The sequence below is a fragment of the Protopterus annectens genome, chromosome 2.part0 (genome assembly GCF_019279795.1).
Source record: "Protopterus annectens isolate FY-2018-M chromosome 2.part0, PAN1.0, whole genome shotgun sequence".
NCBI classification, from domain to species: domain Eukaryota; kingdom Metazoa; phylum Chordata; order Ceratodontiformes; family Protopteridae; genus Protopterus; species Protopterus annectens.
The window spans coordinates 1,683,423,540-1,683,445,397 of NC_056728.1; the positions used below are offsets into that span (position 1 = coordinate 1,683,423,540).

General features: G+C 38.6%; 1 protein-coding gene across 7 annotated transcripts in view; it reads right to left on the reverse strand.

The window, feature by feature from the left end:
• The window catches only part of SLC5A6 (solute carrier family 5 member 6), a 1,143,936-nt gene that overhangs the window by 380,550 nt on the left and 741,528 nt on the right, over positions 1-21,858 (reverse strand). For all 7 annotated transcript variants that reach the window (XM_044061732.1, XM_044061733.1, XM_044061734.1 and 4 more), the window contains one exon: positions 8,225-8,313. In XM_044061732.1, the coding sequence (XP_043917667.1) occupies positions 8,225-8,313 (89 nt within the window). The remainder of the gene's footprint in view (positions 1-8,224; positions 8,314-21,858) is intronic.

The window sequence follows — 21,858 nt, forward strand, 5'->3', positions numbered from 1 at the left end:
GCTTATCTGAATGAAGGTGAGAGAATATACAGAGAAGACAGGACCAAGTTTCACATTTTGGAAACAACTGTAATCAATTTCAGTAATATATTTCTGCAAATTTTTGGGTCAGATTTTGGTATGCCAGCATGCATTTTTAACTACAGCAACTCATATGCAACAATTTGGGCAACAGAAGTACTTTGCACATGGCCTTAGTTGCAGTACTAAGTGACAAAGTGTACCTTTCAAAAAGTCTTTTGTCAAAAGGCAACAGAAGCAGCTGTCAGGCACACAGTAAACACGGCACACCTGCAGGAGAGTACTCGACAGGAGGTATGCAACTATTCTGCAATTCTGCCACTGAGTTTTTCCGTTCTTTTCAAGTATAAAAATCACTATGTACAAATAAACATAAAAAAGAAAACAAAAAAAAATCAGTTTTCAGATTTCAAACTATGCCTGCATGCATTTGATAGCAGTTGCTCAAGTCTGCATATGCATTCTCTGGATCTCCCTCTGCATCCCTGGTAGGAGGATAAAAGGAGGAATAAAGCACTGGAGTTGAGGAACTATGAGGAACACAAAAATAGAACCACTATCAAAAAAAAAAAAAATGTTTATTTTTCTTTTAATTTTACAGCTACATGTCACTCAAAAGCAGCAGCTACATAGCAGCAAAATGCTACTAGAAACTCACAAATAAGAAGCAAAGAACACTAAGGTGAAGATTTTGAACGGTACCATTTACTCAGGTTTAAAGGGCAAGCTGTATCATTTTTTTTTTTTTTTTTTTTGACCAAATCGAAGGGAAGTGGCTCAAATTCTACTCAAATGCAGTATCCCTTTAGGAAAGGAAAGAGCTCATAGGTCCCAGGCCAGGTCTGGGTTCAAGGGAAAGGGTTGCAAGTTATGTATGTCATGATGACAGAAGAAGTTCTAAATGATCATCTAAGGTCCATGACATTTCTTCCATTTTGCTAAGACTTGCATGGAGAAGATTCCTTTGCCTCCTAAACAATGAGTAGGACTTGCTATGAAAGCAGATTCCTTTCATTAATCATAAATACAGCACTGAGAAGAGAAAGCAAGAGAGTGCAGTCCTTGATAAAGATTCTTTACTTGGCTCTGGAAAAGAAGGTGCATCATCTCTGAGCCGGTAAAAGCATGGATGTTTGGGCCACATCAGAATTGACTAAAAACCGCCAGTGCCCGCATTATTGTTGCACAAATCAAAAAAAGAGAAATTAATGGGAAGTGTACAGACACTTGTTTTCCTGGGTTCTCAAAGGGTGCTTTGAGCACTTTCCTATAACTTGAGATAATAGATACGATCAGTACATCTACAAGTGGAACCTTTCTTAATGGGTCTACAAGTGGATTTATTCTTCCTTCCACCCCAATTTAGGAATTTTTCTAACCACACACTAATACTCAATACTCAACACTAATCTACTGCACACACACACACACAGTGGTGCTTTGTTAGAACAGTGCAAACCTAGTCCCAGAAGACACTTCTAGAAACTCAAGGGGAAAAAAGCAAACATTTCAAATGCACCACACACACACACGTTTTACAGCTGATTAAGCACCAGACAATATAGGTTTCTCTAATGGCCCAGGTACTGAACAAGCCAGTCAGAAAGGGACAACAGTGAACAGCCAAGTCAACTCATCCATCATGAAGGAGGGTGCTAGCACAGCCTCACTAGAGGAGCTCCTACTGGAAGGAATTTCCCATATTGCAGCTTATGCAAATGTGATTCAGGGGACATAGAGTGAGCCAGTCAAGGAGTATACGTACACTTCAGCTGGGAAGTGGTGGCATGTGGACCTGAGCACTCACAAAGTCTAGTATTGCAGACATGCATTCCACTTTCCAGCCAAATGGAGAATATTAGAGGCATTGCAATGGTGCTTCGGTTGTGGCCAGCCCAGAAACTGCAAGGAGGACCCTCCCACAGATTTTAACATGTGGATCTTCCAACCACTACCATCTCCCCTAAAATCCCTCCAGGTGGCAAGACTGAACATCTGACACTTAATTGCTGTGCTTTATGTTGTGATCTTCCCCAAGACAGTACGAGTAACATCAGTATCTATTTACATTACTAATTTGATAGCTACAGGGAAATAGTGTTATCTTAGAAGCGGAGTAGAGGAACTTGACATCAATTTGTGTCAGGTCATGAGATGAACTGACAGGATGCAGAAAAGAATTGGGGCTAAACTGCTATGCTTAAGGGTTAGGCACTCTTACACAGTCAGCACATGACGTCACAGCATGCACGGATGCCAGACACAAAAACACAATGTTCAAAATCTCTTGAGAAAAAGATCGGCATGTGATCAGTCGACAGGATGAACCTAATCATACAGCCCATCAAAAATCCATAAAATCTCACTAGGGATTTTCTAGGTCAAAAGCAAATCACTTCTATGAAGCCCTAATTCTGTCAGTTTCTTTCTTTTTTTTCTTTTTTTTTTTGGGAAGGGGGGTACCATGGACAGCTGGATGTCTTCAAGTAAGTTCAGGGATATCCAGTCTGAAGAAAAGCAGTTATAAAGTCTGGCTGTGGCACAAAGGAATGCACCTCAAGAGATCAGAGTCTTAGCACTGTTTCAGACACTGGAGCAGAAAATCAAAGAAAAGGTCAGGATGACCAGATAATGCCAGCCTGTTGTCTCATAGGGAGACAGTCATCGCCTGGTTGACTGTTTCACCACGAGCAAATGCAGAGTAGCAGATAAAGTTATAGTCATTAACTGGAAACATGAGCTGGCTTACCAAGCCAGTGATGGCAGCCCTCAGAGTGTGAGTGAGAACACTCAAACATACCTCTCACACACACACACACACACAGACAGTGCAGAGTTGGCCCTCATGGTTCTGCAGGTGCTCACATCAGTCATAAGGGGTGGGCTAGTACCCAATTAGGAACAACTTCATTACTCACAGAATGAGAGCACAAACACCACCACGGCTGCCTGGATGATGGCCTCTCCAACGGACTCTCACTTCTATGACAGGGACTCCCTGAGTAGCAGAGGAACAAATGTGCTCAATACTAGTAGAAGGGGGCCTGACACAGTGAAAAATCACACAGAAAAAGTGAAGCAGTTAAGGGCTGTATTTCATTGTTCTACTGAGTGTACACCATCTCTTTGTAGTACAGCCTTGTTCTCTGGAAGGTCAGTCCAAGGAAAACAAACATTAATGTGTTGTGACAACTCAAGAATCTGATGCCTTTAGGTAGAAAGCTAGGAAGTAATATGTCTTAATCATTCAAGTCTAAGCCACATCCACAAGTAAACCGTTTTATTCCTATAAAATGACAAATGTGGCACTGTAGTTTAGTGGTTAGCATTCTTGCCTCACAGCTCTAATCATCCCACTTTGGTACCCAATTAGAATGGCTTCTGTGAGAAATTTACATGTTCTGCTCGTTTTCACTTTGGCTTTTGCTAGGTTCTCTTTTTTCACCAGATATCCTCAACTTGTACATACAGGCAGACTGATGATAATCAATTGCCTTTACTGGAGTGTGTGTGTCTAGCTTGTTGTGCAAGATCATGACACAGTGGGCACTGGGTTTTTGTCTTTCCCCACTGTGGTGCGATCTCAGACTTGGTATATAAAAGTAGTAGAGTGTGCACAGGAAGCTTGTTCCCCCCGTGTAGCACTTATTTTTAGGTCATTCAGGATTTTGTTTTGACCCTCCATGGTCAATTTTCTCAGCATCAGTCCTTTTGTCCCTCGAAATTTTAAATGTATTTTGCCATCCCACATCTAGAAAGTTCTCACTAAATCCCTAGAGCTGTGTGCACTGTATCTACCTAGGTTCAAAACAGAAACTTCTCTGTGTGGAAGCTTTTCAATCCGTACTTATCTAGTTAACTGTATATTAATCAGATCAGATAATGGTAGCAGAAGTATCAAACTTAAACTTGTCCTATGTAAAAAAAATAAATAAATAAAAAACATATAATATATAATTTTAATTATTGTACAGAATTAATAAGTATTTGAAAGTAATCCAAGCAGGGTAGACAGTCTGTTTCCAGGTGAAAATCCTGTACTACATATACAGACAAGTGATCCAAGTAAAACAAAAACAGAGTAATAGCGTCTATATCACGTTATCGAAATTTTACTACATCGAATCAAAAAGGTTGAACTTTATTGATCGTAGTAAAATATTGCATAACGTAAAAAAAAAAAAAATCAATAAAAAAAATTACTAATTAGCGTAGGAAGGGGGCAAGCCCCCCTGCACCCCCCACACCCCCCCCTACTTAAATATACCAACTCCGAGACCGTACTACATTAAGGTACATGGAAATCTCCCCCTTACGGAGATTTCCATTTACCTGCGCTATGTTCTGAACATTCGATATTGTCGTGCCGACAATATCGTATTCGATATTGTTGGCTTACGACAACGTGAACTAGACCAGAGTAATAGTTTCCTCAAAAGTTTTCTAACTATATATATATATATATATATATATATATATATATATATATATATATATATATTTATATATACACACACTTTTTACCACACAAAGGAGTGGTTTATTGTGCTGTAAAACAAAGTGTTATTGGTACACATGTTAAATTCACATCCCTTCCCCCATCAGTGTGACATTCGAGCTGGTCCTGCCCTATTTAGTAGCTGTCATAATAATATAACCCTTACGTACTTTAAATGAAATTAATAATGATGTGGTACCTCTAATTTAACCAGATTAAGGAGATTATTAAGTGGGGTGGCCGCGGTGGTGCAGCGGTTAGTGTTTCTGCCTCGCAGCAAGAGGCTCTTCGGTTCGATCCTCGGCTGGGGTGCCTTCTGTGCGGAGTCTGCAGGTCCTCCCTGCAGTCGCGTGGGTTTCCTCTGGTTGCTCCGGTTTCCTCCCACATCCCAAAGACATGGTGTAGGTGGACTGGATACGCTAAATTGGCTCTAGGCGTGAGTGTGTGCGTGTGTGTGCCTTCTGTGGAGGTTGGGTGCCGGGCTGGCAACTCGACACCGTAAAACTCCACTGCCAATCATGAGCGGACAGGTGACCCACTGCGGCGACTCCTAACCGGGAAAAGCCAAAAGAAGAAGAATTAAGGAGATTATTAAGTCTGTGATTTTGTGCAAGACAATATACTACTTGGATGGAAATATATAAACCTTAAACCATTTGGCAATCAGAAAATATATATATAAATATATACATATACTCTTTACATGTAAATAAATCCATTGTAAAAATCATATTCTGTTTTCATAACCTATTGTTAACAAAGATCGCTTTTGTCCTTCTAGACATCTTCAGGTCTGTGTACACGAACCCTAAACACTATCTACAAAAATATTATTGTATAATTAGTTAGTATTGTTATTACACATCGTTTTGAATAAAGTGGAAAAAAGAACACGAAAAAGAAAAAAATGTATGATGATGGGAACAAAAACTGATTTAACATGGTATTTAACATGGTACTTAAAACCAACTGGAAGAATAAAATAAAATAAAATTAGTCATGTAAACAATGTGGCAATTTTCCAAGTTCCCGTACACTTTTAAGTGAAACACAGTAGTTTAGTCCAGGCTTCCTAAAGAGTTCAGCTTTAATTGCCACATGTAACACATATGCCACATAAAACAGGTTTAAAGTTCCAGATTCTGGATCTCATAGGCATGGGTGATCTTAAAGGAGACATTCCGAATATTCTGGAGAAGCATGAACTCATGTGGCAATTAAAGCTGAACGCTTTTAGGAAGCCTGGACTAAACTACTACGTTTCACTTAAGTGTACTGGAACTTAGAAAATTGCCACATTGTTTACATGACTAATTTTATTTTATTCTTCCAGTTGGTTTTAAATATCATGTTAAATACCATGTTAAATCAGTTTTTGTTTCCATCATCATACATTTCTTTTTCTTGTTCTTTTTTCCACTTTATTCAAAATGATGTGTAATAACAATACTAATTATACAATAATTTTATACAGAGTTTTTAGGGTTTTTGTACACAGACCTGAATTCTAGAAGGACGAAAGCAATCTTTGTTAACAATACGTTATGAAAATAGAATATGATTTTTACAATGGATTTTTTACATGCAATGTGTATATACATATATTTATATAGATTGCCAAATGGTTTAAGGTTTATATACTTCCAGCCAAGTAGTATATTATCTTGTATAAAATCACATACTTAATCTCCTCAATAATCTGATTAAATTAGAGGTACCGCATCATTAATTTTAAAGTACATAAGGGTTATATTATTATGACTGCTACTAAGTAGGGCAGGACCAGCTGGAATGTCACACTGATGGGGGAGGGGACGTAAATTTAACATGTATACCAATAACAGTTTGTTTTACAGCACAATAAACTACTCCCTTGCCTGATTAAAAGTCTATATCTAGTTAGAAAACGTTTGAGGAAACTATTACTCTTATTTTTGTTTTACTTGGATTGCTTGTCTGTGTACGTAATAAAGGATTTTCGACTGGAAACAGACTGCCTACCCTGCTTGAACTACTTTCGAATACTTAATTCTGTACAATAATTCAAATTACATTTTTATTTTTTTGACTTGGGACGAGTTTAAGTTTGCTACTTCTACTACCATTATCTGATCTGTAATATACAGTGATTAACTAGATATATATGGATTGAAAATCTTCCACACAGAGAAGTTTCTTACACAGTTTTGTTTTTGGACTCACTATACTTGTTTAGTGGGTTGTTTGAGAGTTCGGGGATACCACGGTGATTGCTTGGTCTCCACCTAGGTTCCTACAACTGACAGTGTTGCAGTCTACCTTGGTGATTCTCACTGTAAACAAGTAATCTACCAAAGCCTCTTGAAAAGTTATTACCCCCCCCCACACAACTAAATGTCAGCATAAGAAAACCAGCACCCTCCTCATTACACCATCAGCAATGCATTCATACACCAAATGTCAAAGCATGAGAGGATGACTACCTTTAGTCCTATGAGCTTCGTAATGTCTGACGTTCTTCTAATGAAAGATTTGTCATCGTCCCCCCACACGGAATGCTAAACCAACTTTATCTCCCCTTATTTTCTGTAAAACCGCTCTTTCCAAGCTCAACATTAAATGATATGAACAGAACCATTTTTTCAGCTTAGCAAGTGTGATTTCTGAATGTAATTGCACTACTACAGTTCTACCATAGTTAGTGATACAAGGCAAGAGATGGCACCCCTCATTTCTTCTGTGTTACTTACTTATGGACAGCTGTGGGTAATCGTACATTCTTGCCTAAAACTTAAGAGGGGAAAACACAAAAAACAAACTGGTCCACATGCAAAAATATTCACAGTGATGTGCAATTCTGTTACAACAGCAAAACATGGACGGCCAACGTTACAAACTAACAGTCTGTAAAACACACACACACACACACACACACACACACACACACACACACACACTTGATTGCCTAAATCTTTAGTTGCACACTGTGGCTGAACAAGCCACTTGTCTGGCTCTCTATCAGAAGTACAAGACCCAGACTCTTAATCCTCAGACTTAAAAAGATAAACTGCGAGTCAAATGGGTTGCCCCCCCCCCCCATAGCTATGTGCACTAACTCTCAGATTACTGCATTTTGGAGTTTAAGGTTTACTCTTGAGGTATTACAGTCTTGGACTTTGTAGATCTATATCCATCCCCACATATTCACATTTTGGTTCTATAAACTATAATTACAGTCTTTGATATGTTAAAAAAAATTCTACTTTACCTTACAAAAACACACCAAAAAAAAAAAAAAAAAAAAAGGCACATGTGATGAGTGGGTCTTGGACAGTTAAAGATGAAGGCTTTGGACAGCAAAGTTTCCAAGCTGTTACGTTAACATTCACATAGTTTCACAAAAGGCATCATAGGAAAGCTCTTTATATCACAGCTGGCAACAGTGATACCTTTAGACAATCACAAAAATGTAAAGGCCTCTAGCATGCTGCTACTTTCATTTCAAAATACGCAGTTCTCCTTAGTACTACTGTCTCAATTATATACGGTCTCAATTATATTAATATACAAATTATTTTTATCATACTCTTCATTTTCTTAAAGTCTGAGTAAAAACATTTTTATCATGCCCTCGTTTTCTTAATGTTCAGTATTTCTGAATAGTACTTCATTCTTACAGTTATAATAGTAGGAAGTGCAGATTTCTGCTGTACTGTGTAAAATTACCTGAGTGCTCCACTGAAAAGACATGCCACAAAGAGACCAGGTAATCCAGGAATATCCTTAAAAATATCCATGACAAAGTAAAGGACCATCTATGGAAAAAAGCAGACATTTGTTATACATACTGCTTTATTTCACTAAAGAATGAAAACTTAAAATGACCTTAGTTATTTTTATTGTCATAAGTCATTGGACAAACCGTGTTCACTAAGGATGAAGGATGGACTTCACTATGCATTTCAAAAATCCTTCCCTTACATATTTTGTTTAAAAAGTCTAAAAACGCTGCAAAAACTGCAGCTGCAACAGCGTTCTGGAGGGTGGACAATGAAATGCCACTGCTACAAAAATTAGCTACTCGTACATAGACTGGGCTTGTAGGACTCCACAGATGTGGGCTTCAAACACAGAGCTCATATTAAGCAGCAGTCAGTCCAGCGGAAACACTTCAGAGAAGCAGTGTCATGACAAAGGCTCCAGTTCAAATTCAGTCGCAAAACTACAGCTACTTAAAGTACTGACCATAACAGTGGAGGAGGGAATTGTCCTTGTCCTTAAAGTCATCAAATGTGTCCATATTATTGCCCTCTTACAGAGGACAGTTCTGGCTCAGATTTTTTCTTCAAGCATTAATTAGTAGCGCTTCTAGTTAGAAATTACTTTGTGTAAGTTGCACTTACCATAACAGTAGACGTCCAAATTCATCACTGCTGCAGCAGCCTTTTGGCTATATGGGTTGTATCCTGCCTAGGATATGACAATTGAATAGATTCACAAATCTCTGGTTACCTCCCATGCTTGCACACCGACTGCTGACCGTTTGGTCACTTGGTGGGAAATCAGCAGTCAGTGTCAAAAACTTCCAACACTTTCTTGCTTATAAAGAGAGAAAGAACTTACTCAGCCTGAACCTCTAGAGATACAACGGTAAACAAAAACATTATATCGCAACAACTAACTATAGACAGAAGTAGGGGAATGGATGGTGTGTGTAGCTATTGTAGCAGTGAGTAATTCAAGCATCTACTGTTAATGGTAAGCACAACTTACACAATTGGATTATGTTTATTACCATCACAGATGCTGTAGCCTTTTAACTATACAGGTTGATTACCAAAGCCCATCCAACCTGGGAGGAGGAAGGATATGGATTCAGGAGCCTATGGAAAAAGGTCCTAGCAAAGGCAGTCCTAGACTTAGAAAGGTAATCCAGTTTGTAATGCTTTAAAGTATGTACAGCAGACAGTGTTGCTATCTCTAGAATGCTTCTATAGTCTCATTTCCAGTATACTATCATAGATGACAATGCTCTAGATTTACCATGGTGGATATAACAAAAGGTAATAGCTGAGGATAACCACCTTGTAATAGTCTGCTTTGGCAGTGGTTGTCCTTCTTTGTCAGATCATAAGAAATAAACAGCTGGTCTGCTTTTCTAAAGGACTTCATTCTGTCAAGATAGTGTCAAAGCTGCCTCTGCAAGGAGGACATAGCCTTACATATTTCATTTAAAAAGAGGCATCTAGACACTATCTTGACAAAACTAAGTCTGTTACAAAAGCAGGCCAGATGTTTATTGCTTGTGATAGGACAAAGAAGGAAAACTGATGTCAAAGCAGACTATTTCAAGGTGGTTATCCTCAGCTTTTGCCTTTTGTTATATCCACCATGATAAATCTAGAGCCTTGACATCTATGATAGTATACCGGAAAGGGGTCGACTGTAAAGGAATTCTGGAGGCAGCATCATGGTCTGCAGTACATACTTTTACTAAACATTACAAACTGGATTACTTTTCCAAGTCCAGAACTGCCTTTGCTAGGAATATTTTACACAAGCTCCTGGATCTTTACCCTTCCTCCTCCCAAGTTAAATCAATCTGTATACCTAAAAGGCTACTGCAGCAGTGAGAATGATGAACATAGTACAATTTAGTAAGCCATGTTTACCATAACAGTGGCTGTTCGAATTACTCACTGCTGCAGTAGCTGGACCAGAGAGATTGATGGCTTGACTCAAAGTAAACTGAAACAACAATGGGCATAACTGCTTCATTCCTAATATGACTCTCTCCACGGAAAACCAGACAGGGTTCACCCACCATGACTGCGTGCAACTCATATACTCTTCTTGCAGATGTAAGTGCAATAAGGGCTACAGTCTTCCATGTAATGAATGTTAAGTCCGCCTGGTGAGCTGGTGCAAAGGGAGACATAGCTAACTTTAATATCACAAAGTTAAGATCCCAGGAAGGCAATAACTGTTTCATGGAGGCCTAAGATGCAAAACTTCCTTCAGAAACCACAATAATGATCTCCCACAGAGATACATTACTAAAAGGATACAAGGTTTAAACATGTCCTAAAATGGAATGCCTCAAAACCCTGTCACTATACTCTGTATCCTACAGACTGCTAAGAGGTGATCTGTGTCGGACATGCAAGGCATCCTCTGAACCAATACTGATGGACATATTGCACATCAGTAAGTCAAATAGCATAAGAAATAATCAGGACATGGATCCAAGCCTCTTCTGCAACATCAACAAAATGATTTAGAGGGATACATACCTCACAGAAGATATCACTGCTCTGGAGCAGACTCACCATCCATGTAAAACAAAAGTTCATTCCTATCTAAATTCAAATGAAACTTGGATCTACAAAAGGGTTACATAAAATTTATCCCATGATTGCCTTCTGTACTACTAATGGACAGAGGTGGCTTCTAAATGCTTTACACCATGCATGAGTCCCTTCAAACTGCCTATGGTGTGAGCCTACTTATCCTCACTAAAGGTAATATACAATTATTAACAATGGAATGGTTATGGCCACTAACATCTGGTGCCCCTCCCCCCCGTTTGTGTGTCACAGTGTGGTGGTGCCTGTAATCATCTGAAAAGGTTCCAGCGACCACAGCCGATGAATAGATTTTAAGGCATGGATCACAGCTAACATCTCTTACATTTTTGTGCTTTGGTCTGTCTGAGGGGTTCCTCAAGTCTTAGACCTTTACTCCCATAGAAACTGCTCATCAAGTAAAGTCCGAGGCATCTGTAGTTGCAGACTGACTTAAGACCTTGGATTTAGGGCCATTTGCAGTCTTCACCAGTGCAGTTATTGTTTCACAATGCCCAAAATTGGAATCTGATATTCCAGAGGATGAAGATTTTGGGTCAGTTTTTTTTTTTTTTTTTTTTTTTTTAAAAAAAAAAAACGCAGAATTTTTCTCATATGTAATCTAGCAAAAAGAATATCTGCTTACCATAACTCTATATCCATGGTGTCTTCTTCTGTCCATCTCAACATATGGGTTAGATCAGATCCGATCAGATATATCAGCAACTATATTCAGACTCTTGGATCCAGGGCTTAGGTTCCTCTCCTCTATCCAGAATTCCCTTCCATCCATACAGTACCTCAGATGGAGTCTGTCCACCTGCATCCTAAACATAATTTCACTTTCCCATAAATGAAAAAACAGAGAAATGGGGGGGGGGGGGCATGTACATGACTATATAGAAGACAAGGCTCCAGAAGGGTCCAACGAGGTCAGAAGAGAGCCACAGATATAACAATTTGGCACGACAGAAGAATTTAATTTTACCTATTATTTCTTTACACAAAACTTCTGACTGAAGTTTAGTTTTTAATTCTAATGGATTTGTTTAATATTAAGACATTTTAGGTTTAATTTGGAAGAATTAACATCTGCATTATCAATTTTATTATGAAGAGTAAAATTATGTTTAAAATCTCCAATATCCTACAGATTTTCATTAGCACCTTCATGTCTTATTTTAACTATGTTATTTGTTTTTGAATATCTTTTAACCCTTATTGATAAATGATATATTGTGTTTAGGTGATAAAGAGCAAGTTCATTTTTTAACCTGTCAGTTGCCAAATGTGATTTATGAGTTATAATCTCCTGACATTGCTTATTTAGTCCTCCTATGTTTTATGTTAGAATTATTAGCTGTTAGAAGTTGAGATTGAATATTTTGTAGTTCTTAGTCCCATTCTTTAATTTTAATCTTATACCAAGTGAGAATTCTACCATAAATGTAAGCTTTTAAGGAGTCCCAAATCATAACTTTATTGACATCTGATGTTATATTTGCTTCAAGAAAAAAAATAACTCCGAGATTAACCATAGTTTGAAATCTTTCATTTTAGTTATATAAGCTGGATTTTTTGTTGAAAAGGACAACCCTCTAAAGTCAGTTTGAAACTTGAAGATGAGGGAATCAAGATCAGATATAGGTCAAGAAGTTATAGTAAAATGTGAAATTTTAGTATTTAAACCATGGGAAACCAAAACTATTCTTGCTAGAGTACCATATTTATGGTCTCGAGAAAAGCGCAAAGATTTAGTATCCTTCATTTTAGATGTATCAAGTAAATTAAGTGAGTCAATACATTTTTAATTTTTTTTTTTTTGCTGCAGGAGTAAGTCTTAATATTCTTTTGTTAGTGGTGTCAGTCTCTCCCAGATCCCAGAATACAAACTCTAACTAGTATTATGTTACCTTAACAAGTAGTAGTTAAAAGGTCTAGATTTGCAATACTTTTCCCTATACAAGGGAACCAATAAATATTGACCAAAGTCCATATTCTTTTACTGAATTTTAAAACAAGTATAAAAAGCCCTCCTTGACCTTCATATTTACAGATTATTTGGGGATTAATACAAAGTATCATAACTCCTTCTCTTAGCTTTGTAAGAAAAATGTGCAAGAGTTATGAAGTTATCATGATTCCAAATATCCTTTGCAGTTGTTTTAAAATGGGTTTCTTGAAGGAAAACCACTTGTATTTTTTTTATTATTTAGATATCTTAAACGATCTTTTCCTTGGATTATTTACATCATTAATGTTTAAAGATAATAAAGTTAAATCCATATAAATACATTTTTAACATCGTCAATAATGGCTACTAGAAACCAGTAACTCATCCTACCACAAAATATAATGGAAATACTAAAGTAGTTAACTATTCTGACTAAACACTATTTTACTTGGAAATATGAAATAGAAATTCAGGCCCGATAAAAAGTGTGATAAAAGTAACAAAAATAATGACTAAAACATTATTACAATGTAAATAAGAAACTTTAACATCAAACATGGAATTATCAAAATTCCTAGTCCAATAGATAAACAAAAGATCCAGCAGACTAACCAATGTTATTAACGAAATATGTCAATTGAGCTCTGCAAAATAAATATTAACTAACAGAGACTATATTAAGTAGTTAAGGTACTTATAAGATGACACTACTCTATTAAGCAATAATGTGAATCTAACTATAAAGTAATTAATATAAGAGTTTGGTATCAAAGTTTAACTAATTGTAACAGCATCAGAGTCAAGTAAAATGAGAACGTAAGTGAGCCCTCTGCAATTACATCAAATAAAATCCTACAATGCTGTTTGTTAAGTCAGTATGAATATATTTGTCATTTACATCAATTACAACTTACACAGAGATGTATCAGTTACTACGTGACACATCAACCATGTTTTTATTATCTTTTCTATATAAAAAAAACATCTCAGAAGAGTAGCTTGGATTTCTAAGAGATAGTCATTCATATAGACTGCTCCCATACTTCCTAAATTTTAGTGTCTTCATCAAATGATTCTCAATGAATTCCAGTGGAATTCCTAAGTACCTAGAGCACGCCTGCATCCACGATGTCAACACAATCATATTTGACAACAAAAAACATTGACTCACTGAAATGCCATATTTACTGATAAACATACTGAGATAATAATTTTAACCTATACTTATTACTTTAATATTACACTGTAAAATATATGGACAACTAATTCAGATTTAATGGAACAGTGTACAAGTTATACATTATACATTATATATAGTAATTTTCACATGCTGCATTCACCTAAAGCCATTGGTATTAGTTTGCTCAAAATAGATATTAGGCAAAAGACCAAAAACTTCTTCAATCATAAGCTTCAGGTTTAGCTCAATAAGCATTTTCAAGAAACTGTACTAGTCCCATTAGTAGGGCATCTATACTCAGCAATTACAGCATTCGATACACATTAAACATGGGCTTCTTTCAACATTCCACACATTTAATATAGTCATAAGAAATGGTAAAATTCACACACCAGACTGGTACCAAAGTATTGTGCAAACTATAACTACTGTAGTCCAAACAGAAATTCTGAATCCTACTTTGATGGGATAATGATGAGGTGGAATACATCTGTTTGTACCACTGCCTTCCGTGTAATTTGGGACTGAACACTCACTATATTCATGTGCACTCTCTGCTTCTCAACTGTCTAGAAGGGTGGAAGATGGAATAGCCTGCTGTGCACCATGGGAGTAAATCTCTCCCTTGTCTTTTCTGCTCTGCCCTTTTAGCGGTCACATCTGGATCGAGAGCTATATCCTTAATTTCTCTCCCTCTTTTGGAAGACTAAGCCATTCCTCTGAAATTCCAATAAATAGCCACCTTCACTCTTCTGAAATCTAGTAGGAGGCACTGTTGCATCCTATATTTGTCAGATAAATTTCTGAACTACATCTGGAATAGAAAATCTTACTCCAATCTACAGAACTACAACTCAGCCAAACAAGGGACAGATGTTTCAGCTCCTACCTTCACCGAATGCCTCTCATCACTAATAACAGGATTTGAAATAATGCTGAAATCCTTCTACCTGATCACAATGAAGTATGCAAACAGTATTTAAAAAATAAACTTTGGTTGCACACAATGATTTCAACTAATAGCTAAACAGCCACTTCAGAAGATGCTTCAGAAAACAAACCAGTTACACATGAATGAAATATGAAGATAACATGTCTGTCTCTACTGATTCTTGCTGCTTTGCTCCCAAGTCTCTAATTTCTATTTACCTCACATTACATGTCAGTAGGAAAAGTAAAGCAGGAAGATTTACTATGAGAATATGACAAAAGATCTTTGTCTATCACCTTCGCTGATATCCCTTGCAGTCTTGCATTTCCCTTTAGTGGTTCCAGTTTCCTGAAATATCTACTTTAGTCACTAGTATCTTGTTCTTCATTGTAACTGACGTATCTGCAATTATTGGGCTCACATTTTAACATTCTTCTCTTTAGTCACTTAGTACACTTGCAATGCTTACATGGCAGAAAGACTCTTACTTCTCATTTCCATATATCTTCATACAAGCAATGCAAGCATGGAAGTGCATTTCTAGAGGGAAAGGAAGTGATTCTAAACCACTCAGCACAGGAAGGAGCTTTATTACTGAAGTTTATAATGTCCCTTCATAAACAGTACAAGCAGGAAACCCTTGTTTAAGCAGCAACTGCATAGGAACTACTCAAGTCCAAAAACAGCATGCCAAAACGTCTTGAGGTAAGTATAAAGATTTCTTACTGAGATCTTCACTAAAATAACAGTCGAGATGAAAATGAGCAACCTTCAGCTTTCCTTCTTTTTAACCTTGAACTAGGGCAGCATTCTACATGCAGAAAGAGATAAAAAAATGGCAACACAAAATCACGTATGCCTCATTCACCTCTCCAACAGCCACAGAATGAAGCAAATTCCAGGCAGTCACACAAACATTTTTAAATAGACTGTCTTCAAAACACGCAACTAAAACTTAATTTGAAAAATAAACGAGTCTGTCAAGCATAACAGATCCAAGCACCCACAAACCAAGCACCCAACTAACGCCAAATGAGTAAAAGTGTAAACAGCCATCTATAATGCAAAAGAAACAATTCACCCATGAGAGTTAAATCTGACTACAGCAGAAATGCATTTTGTACCAGTTAATTTTTAAACTTTTGAATTAGGTTTTATAAACAATGATAAGAAACAAGTTTCCTGTGATGTTTGTGACAAATTAAGAATGCGAATGCTACTTGTAAAGACGAATAAAACTTTGAATTATTCATTGAAAATCAACCTTAGTTTTGATGGTACATATTATAAGATAAGTGCTGTTATGACATTAAAGAAATTAAGTTAATACAGAAGTAATTTAGAGGTTGATGCTTTCACAGTTTTGTTAGAATTCACAGAGGTAGATTCTGTTTGTTTCTTTTCTTTTTATATTAATCCAAGATTTTTTTTTCTGAATCTCTCTTCAGGGATTAAGATGACCGTCCATGTCATCTGGGAAGGGAATGATATTGTTATTTTTGATGGAAGATGAAGCTTCTTCTAGGTTGTTGAAAGTTTTAACTTTGACCAGTGGATTTTGAGTTTCACTGGGAAAATTATTTGAGCTTTAATATTAATTTGTTTGAGAATCTTGACAAGGGGCTAGATCTTCCTTCTCATATCCATTACCTTAGTTGAGCAATTATGGTCAAATCTCATTAAATTCTGTTTGTATTTCAAAGGCTCTTTTCTCCAAGCAGTTTTAAGTATTAACTATATCAATATAAGTTAAGAATTTTATTACAGTGGATCTTGGTGGACATGATGATGATGCAAGTTTACCTAAACCTCTGTGGACTCTTGATACCATACTGTAGACCCTCTTGCAAATTTAAAAACTTAGGAATCCAAGTATTTAGGAAAGAGATTATATCTTCACCTTCACTTTTCTCAGGAAGACCACAAATTCTGATATTGCACCTCTTTTCTCTTTTTTCCAGGTCATCTACCTTATTAAGAAGCCATGAATTCTGTATAAGGAAAAAGCCAGTTTGAGATTCTTCTTCTTCTAGCACACCATCTATATCATTTAAGGCAGTTTCTATGTCCGAGATTTTGGTTTGTTGTTGCTGAAGCAGTTCTTCGAAAACTTTTGTTTTAGACAGCTCTCTCTTATAATTTTCTAAATTCTCTTGGAAACTGTCTATTTTCAAAGATAATTCTTGTAGCGTGGATGTCGCTAGTTGCAAGTCCTTCCTCAAGGATGTGACAGTGCTTAGAGCTGTTCATCTTCACTTGTTGAAATAATCTCCAGGTAATGACAGGAACCATTTTTGAATATTTCCACCAATGTTGAAAATAATGAAGCCAAGACTATTACGTTATGATAAAATTTCCCCAATTTTTTTCCCCATTTTTAACTAATTATGCAGAGTTCTAAAAATCTGCTGTATTCACATGGCCATCTTGACTCTACCCTCTCTCTCCTAAAACTTTTTGTACAATGCAAGTGAAACCTCAACTGGTGATTAATGTCCAAGCAAATATGTTGTAAAGTCTCCTTTGTTGGAAACATTTGGAAAGAAAACTGGTAAGTTAATGATTTGGTTAAAGGCAGCTTACAAAGCCAATTCAGAGAGAAAGTTAAAACTGCTTCTAAGAGAAACCCTGTCCACATGGAAAACCATATAAGGTGGTTTACATGATGTTTGCAACTTTGAAATCCTTCTAGATGAAATAAAAGCCACCAAGAATGCAGTCTTCCAAGACAGAAATCTGAATTCCACTGAAGCTGATGGTTCAAAGGGAGGTCTAGTCCAGGCCTGAAGCAACAAAGTAATAACTCATGAGGAACTAGGTCCCTCAACAGTATCTAAGAAAGAACTGCTCTATCTCTCAATTTAAACACCATATTCTCATTCTAAGGCCCTTCACTGGTCCAATTACGTAATCCTACAAGTTAGCACTATTAAACCATAAGCACTACTTACTCTTATACTCTCTACGATTACCCTGTCCTCTATTGGTCCGTCTTAAATTCAGTTTCCCTATTACTCTAGCATGCCCAAAGGTCAGTCAATGGTTTCCTCTCCAGTCTAGCTGGTGAATCTGGGAATTTTGAGGCAATGTTACAACTGTCTCATGTACACGAACAACCCTCTCCTCCTCCAAACAGGTTCAAATATATGTGAGAGATGCAACTATTTAGCCAAACTGGAGGCTGAGCTCTCTCATCTCAAAACTGGTGTAACCAGTCAGGAGGAGAAGGTAACCTCACACAACACAATTCCAGTATCACATAGTCCCACCACATCAGCAAACCAAACACAAATACACAAAAACATACTCGGAGGCTCAAAATAAAAATCTACCTAAGCAACAGAGACCTCCAAAGCAGACATCCAAGCAAACGCTACCTCAAAACAACACATAACCCACAAAGTCAGTGTGCCAAGCAGCCACAGCCCTTAAGGCTGAATAACACACCTGATGCTCTTGTTATAGGTGACTCTATTGTCAGACACACTGACGTCCGGCTCACCAGACTGAATAAAGAGAAGGTCACAGTGAGCTGCCTGTCGGGTGCTAGGATCCGACACAACGCAAGCACTCAGGTCACTCCAAAGCAAATACAAATATGACTCGGTCATTGTACATGCTGGTGTGAATGACCTGAGACGTACCTCCCTGGACTACATGAAAAGAGACAGAGGAGCTCTCTGATCATGTAGCCCAGGCTGGTATGACCCTGACCTTGAGCAGCATCTTACCCTCACCTAGAATTATGCCACAGTACAAAGACAAAATTATCGATTTTAACAATTGGCTAAAATTTTGGTGTCATTCAAAGGGGATCCAGTGTCTGTCAGCCTGGGATGACATGCTCGACAAGCCACGTTGCTTCGCTAGGGACGGCTTGCACCTGTCACCACTGGGCTTTTGGATATTGGCAAAGGCTCTTGCCACCCCCATAGTGCCTTTTATAGGCAAGGCTCAAAAGTCAAACCCACCCCCATAGACAGCACAAGGAACAAGAAACTAAGGGTAATGCTGCTAAACGCCAGAAGTCTTAACCTCAAGATGCACGCACTCGAAGCTCTCCTCAGTATGGAGAACATCGATATCTGTGCAGTGACAGAAACCTGGTTCAAGGCTCCAGAGGGCACCCCAGCACTACCAGGCTATACCTCATATCATGCTTTTCGGCCCCAAAACCCGGACCGAACCACAAAAGGAGGGGGAGTTTCCATATTTATCAAAGATATCCACACCTCCAGGTTAGTGGCATTGCACAAAGTATCTGAGACCATCCATGTGCAACTAACAGTGGGCAAGACTGCTTTTCAGTTTATAGCATCCTACAGACCACCCTCTCAAAGTCAGGAATCCCATTTGGCTTTCCTGAAAACATTGGAGAACATGAAGATCTCTCCAAACACCATTATATTGGGCGACTTCAACTACCCAAACATTGACTGGAAGCACTACTCAAGCCCCAGCACCTTAGCCCAAAGATTCCTGGAAATTATAAACTCAAATGCTATGGAACTAGTCACCACTCCCACAAGAGGGGACAATTACTAGACCTGATCATTACCAACATGGGGACTCTAAGCTCCACACCAGAAGTATATCCCTCATTGGTAAGATCAGACCATAAATTAATTTCACTGGATGTCCACATCCCGACCCCACCCCCAGCCCCAGCCCAGAAAACCACAGTGAAAAAAATTCTCAAAAGCAAACTTCTCACTTCTCAAAACCGAAGTGGAATCCTTCAAGGCCCCAGGGCCAGTGGAAACTACAGCCCAAACTGCAGAATCCTATATAAATGCATTCTACGGACATCTCCAGGAATGCATGGATCATGCTATCCCAAACAAAACCAAGACCCAATCATCCAAAGGCAGGCGTCCAGTCTGGTGGACCCCTGCCATAAATAAACTGTACAACAGAAGGAGGAAGCTACTACATGATAGAGCAAAATCCCTAATAGGGAAGGCATCACTGATCAGTACTAGCAAAAAATTACGATCCCTCATAAAATCCTCCAAGGCCAGCTTCGAGAGAAAAATTGCACAGGACACCAAAGACCATCATAAGGCTTTTTTCAGTTATGTTAGAAACCTGGGATGCAACTCCCAGACTTGTTCTGAGTTGATTCTAAACGACAAAAAATATACTGAACCCACAGACATTGCCAATATCCTGGCAGACAGGTTCAGTGCAAACTTCTCCACCCCCCCTCCCAAAAGAGCAAATATCTATCCCGGCAGAGGGCTGCCTCCCAAACATCTCAGATGCTCAGGTGAAGGCTGCCCTCTCCAAAGCAAAAAACACTGCTTCCATGGGACCAGATGGCGTTCCAGGTTGCATCCTACATGAACTACAAGAGGAACTAATCCCTCAAATAAAACAGCTATACAATCTCAGCCTCACTACAGGATATGTGCCCACAGAATGTCGTACAGCAACAGTGGTCCCACTCCACAAAGGTGGAGCCTCTACGGACCCTGGAAACTATCGCCCCATAAGCCCGACTAGCTTAGTCTGCAAGGCTATGGAGAGGATCATCATGGAGCTCATAAACAAAAACATTGGGGACCTACAGACACTAGATCCTACCCAGTTCGGCTTTGTCAAGGGCAGATCCTGCCTTTTGAACCTGGTTGACTTCTTTGAAACTGTCACCAAAGCCATAGATGAAGGGAAGGTAGTCCACACAGCCTATCTGGACCTTGCAAAGGCATTTGACACAATACCCCACTCGGGCATCATAGATAAGCTATCCAGCTTAAATATAAACCCCTATGTCACAAGATGGGTCACAAACTGGCTCAAAGACAGAACCCACAGAGCGAGAGTTGCTGGAGCCATGTCAGACTCGAAACCAGTCACAAGTGGCGTCCCACAGGGTTCTGTCCTGGGACCACTCTTGTTCGGTATATACTTTTCCGAGGTACAGGCAAACGTGGGAGGACTATGGCTCACCAAGTTCGCAGACGACTGCAAACTGGGCCATAATCAACTCTCCAGCTGACACAAACATCCTTCAAAAAGGTCTCACAGAGACAGATAACTGGTGCCAGCGCAATGGTTTAAAGCTAAATGCCAAAAAATGTATAGTCATACCCTTTGGCAAAAACAATGTGCCCACAAATTACCACATAGGCGGAAACCCATTAAGTACAGAGAAAGTTATTAGGGACCTCGGGACCCAAGTTGATAGCAATCTCTCCTTTGAAAACCACATTGCCAAAGTGGTTAGAAAGACCTTCTACATAGCCCACCTCATCACGAAGGGTTTCACATCTAGATCAAGAGAGGTAATCGTGCCCCTTTATTCATCCCTCATCAGGCCGATCATAGAATACAATGCCCCTTTTGGGATGTACCTTACCCGACACCTGCAGCAATTAGAAAGACCCCAAAAGTATCTCACCAAGAGGATCAAGGGTCTCAAACAGATGCCATATGCTGCTCGGTTAAAAAAACTCCAGCTCTACTCAGTTGCATACCGCCTACTTCGAGGCGATCTATGCCTGACATACAAAGCTATGTCAAATCCAGAATTAATGGACATGCTCCACCTCAGTAAATCTAAATCCCTTAGAGCCACACGCTCGAGGGACTTGAACCTCAGCACAGAAATAAATAGAACTTGCTGGAGGGACAGGTTCATAACCCAGAGGCTCCCTTCGCTCTGGAATGGAATTCCAGTTCATGTGAGGCAGAGCACCTCACTGAATCTCTTCAAGAAGAATCTCGATAAGTGGATGGGGGATCGTAGGTTCGTCCCAGGGATTACTCCTGTGTCACTATTTAGACAGAGGCACAGTAAACTAAACCTTAAAAGGGGCACAGTATACTCAAATCAAGGGGTGGCGTAAGCCATACAGAATCGGGCTAGGCTTAAAATTGCCCCAGGGCAGATAGCCTAGTATGAACCTATGAACCTATAAAAAAGCAATGGATAATTTCAGTGAAGCA